A 2,868-nucleotide genomic window follows, 5' to 3' on the forward strand; every position below is an offset into this window, starting at 1 on the left:
AAAAGTGCAACTATAGCCGGCCGAAGATAATGGAGTCTGTTGTCATTTGATACTGTTACGTCGTAACAGGTACATATATATTGCTGCACTAAAATGCAGCAGATCTCATTTGTGAAAGTTCAGTTAAATGTCACTTCAAAATAAAGTTTGAAAAAGGTAAGAAATTAGATTTTTTTTTCATATTTTTTAGAGAATAACTGACCATGTACGTAATTGGGGTATATCATGATATCTATCGTTATCGTGATATAAAATTATATAGGATTTTTTCCATATTGCCCAGCACTAGTTGAAACCGACAGTTAATGACAAAATTTGAAGTGCAACGTGCAATGCTCTGTGTATGTGTTGTGAATGACTCGCAATTACTACCACACTAAATTTTAGCCTAATATCTGTATAACCAACCACGTTATAGCCATTTTGGTGTTTTTGAAGGTCAGTTGACTGTGAGATCTATCTTGATTTGGGTTAACTCCAAAGGTTAATCAGTTGTAGACATTCAGTACTGTGAAAAAAACATTATCCCCTTACAGTTTTCTTCTGTTTTAGCTTTTTTTGGTCTAAATGTTTCTGATCATCCAACAAATGTTAATACCAGAGAAAGATAGCTTAAGTAAATACAACTTGCAGATTTTTAAATGATGATGAAGCTATGTAAACCAACCTTAGACATTTCCTTCAGGAATTTCAGGTAGAAAGCAGAATTCATGGTTTCATCACTTACAGCAAATCATGAATTACAGGTCATGAAAGAGCAACACAGCTGTTTCAGGACATGGATAACTTGCCCCCATGTTTGATTGTCAGTATGATGTTCTTTTTCTGCAATGCAGTGTTAGGATTATGGTTCAACTTTCCCTTTCAAGAGTTATGACCTGGTAATGACTGTATAAACCAAATCCAAACCTGAACATGCTGTAAGTCAATAATTGTGGTGCCACTTTTTTGTTTTCTCTTTGGTCACAAGCAGCCGACTTCTACAGTTGTAAGGAGAATGGGGATTGCCAAACAGGACATTTGAAAACCTTAAACTGTAGAAAACTGTGAAGTTTTATTATTCATAAAAGAACAACTTTATATCTAAATGAATTATTGAATCATCCTATTCTAATTTACAGATTCCAAAGCTACAATGAAAACAAGTGTAGGCTGCAGCTCTGCATAGCTGCATGTAAACACAGTGAACTTTCTTCTTCAAAGGACTGTTGAAAAAATGTTAAATAAAACTACAAAATATATGTATGCACAGTGCAAGTCGGTTACAGTTTGTTTTTAAGATAGATAAATCATTATTTGTTCATTCATAAAAGATTTAAAACCAAAGCTGGGAAAACAGTTGTGAAGAGTTTGCGAAGTTTGACAGATGAAGATGATTTTATGGAAGAAATACTAAACCTGACTGAACAATTTATCAAATAAAGCATTCATTTGAAAAAACACTTCTGGAATCATGACTTCGAACATCAGAATTTTTTTTTTTAAAGTCTGAAAATCAGCACACATGTAAAGCAGATGATTCCTGTTTTCTTACCTGCTCTTCATGTCTGTCTGTTGACTGTAGTGCTCTTCATTGTACTGCAAGGCAAATACACACACAAATATAGATGTGGTTAAACCTCAATCCTCTCTACAACAAAGCTCATTTATCAAATCACTGTTTCTGTCCTTACAAACCCAACTAGATCTGATCTGTAACAGGATAAAGGAAAGTGCTTGCATAATGTGGTATATAATAAAGTCAGTACCTGGTCAGGATGCTGAGACTTCTGGGAAGCCAGCTTTAGCTCCGCACTGAGAGGGAATAGACAGACAGAAGAGGTGACATGTTTAGATGCTGCACTAGAAACAGGACAGTCAGGTTTGTGTGATAGGTCTATCTGTGTCAGGGTAACTGCTATATGCTGACATCTGGTGCCATCAAATGATCACAAACATTATATCTCTGACATACAAACACAATAACACAGATACATTATATAACCTCAATTCTAAAAAAGTTATGAACTTGTGCAATCTGAAAAAAAACAAAACAAAATGTAATGATTTGAAAATGTCATAAACCCATTTTTTTAAACAGTGGAACATATGTGATGTTTAAACTAGAAAATTGTACCCTTTTGTGGGGGAAAAAAAGGTAATTTTGAATTTGATGGCAGCAACACATTGCAAAAAAGCTGTTTGAGGGCCATGTTTTCACTGTGAAGCATCCCCTCAACGGTCTGTAAACATTTAGGAACTGAGGAGACCCGTTGCTAGAGTTTTTGGAGAGGCATGTTGTCCCATTCTGGTCTGATGTAGGATTCTAGATGTTCAATAGTTCTGGCTCTTCTTTGCTGGATTTTTTTATTTCATGATGCATCAGTTTTTTTTTTGTTTGTTTTTTTTTCTTTTTTAATTTGTGAGAGGCAGTGGCGGCTGGCCAATAGAGGGCGCATGGGTGCTGCCCCATCACTCAACACAATTCCTTGAATAAGATATAAAAAAAATTAATAAAATTGAAATAATAAAATAAAAATATTTCTAAATAAATGTATATATATATTTAGTTGTGTAAGATAAATGTTTTATAGTTTATGATAAATAAAGTTGTTTCGTTCATCAACGTTGTCTGATTGGTCACGTATTTCCGCCCCGGGCTCAAAAATCTTTGCCCATAGACTCTCATTAAAAGTTGTACATGGGGGACTTCCGGTTGAGGCAGCGCCATGTGAGGACGTGGGTTTGTGAGCTCCACACCTGAACTATTACATTTATGATACAGCTCTTATAAGATTACGCAATATAGCCCCACACAGGCTTCTGTATATATTAGACAACAAACAATCATCCAGGTATGCCTAAAAAATCTCAAGCCTATAAGCTCGG

At 35.1% G+C, this 2,868-nt stretch overlaps 1 protein-coding gene across 3 annotated transcripts in view; it reads right to left on the reverse strand.

Annotated features, from left to right (window-relative positions):
* clip1b (CAP-GLY domain containing linker protein 1b) overlaps positions 1-2,868 on the reverse strand; it is a 140,348-nt gene that overhangs the window by 35,353 nt on the left and 102,127 nt on the right. For all 3 annotated transcript variants that reach the window (XM_037979448.1, XM_037979449.1, XM_037979447.1), the window contains 2 exons: positions 1,749-1,794; positions 1,535-1,578 (listed from right to left, as the gene is read on the reverse strand). In XM_037979448.1, the coding sequence (XP_037835376.1) occupies positions 1,535-1,578; positions 1,749-1,794 (90 nt within the window). The remainder of the gene's footprint in view (positions 1-1,534; positions 1,579-1,748; positions 1,795-2,868) is intronic.

This window comes from Kryptolebias marmoratus, linkage group LG14 (genome assembly GCF_001649575.2).
Source record: "Kryptolebias marmoratus isolate JLee-2015 linkage group LG14, ASM164957v2, whole genome shotgun sequence".
Lineage (NCBI taxonomy): Eukaryota > Metazoa > Chordata > Actinopteri > Cyprinodontiformes > Rivulidae > Kryptolebias > Kryptolebias marmoratus.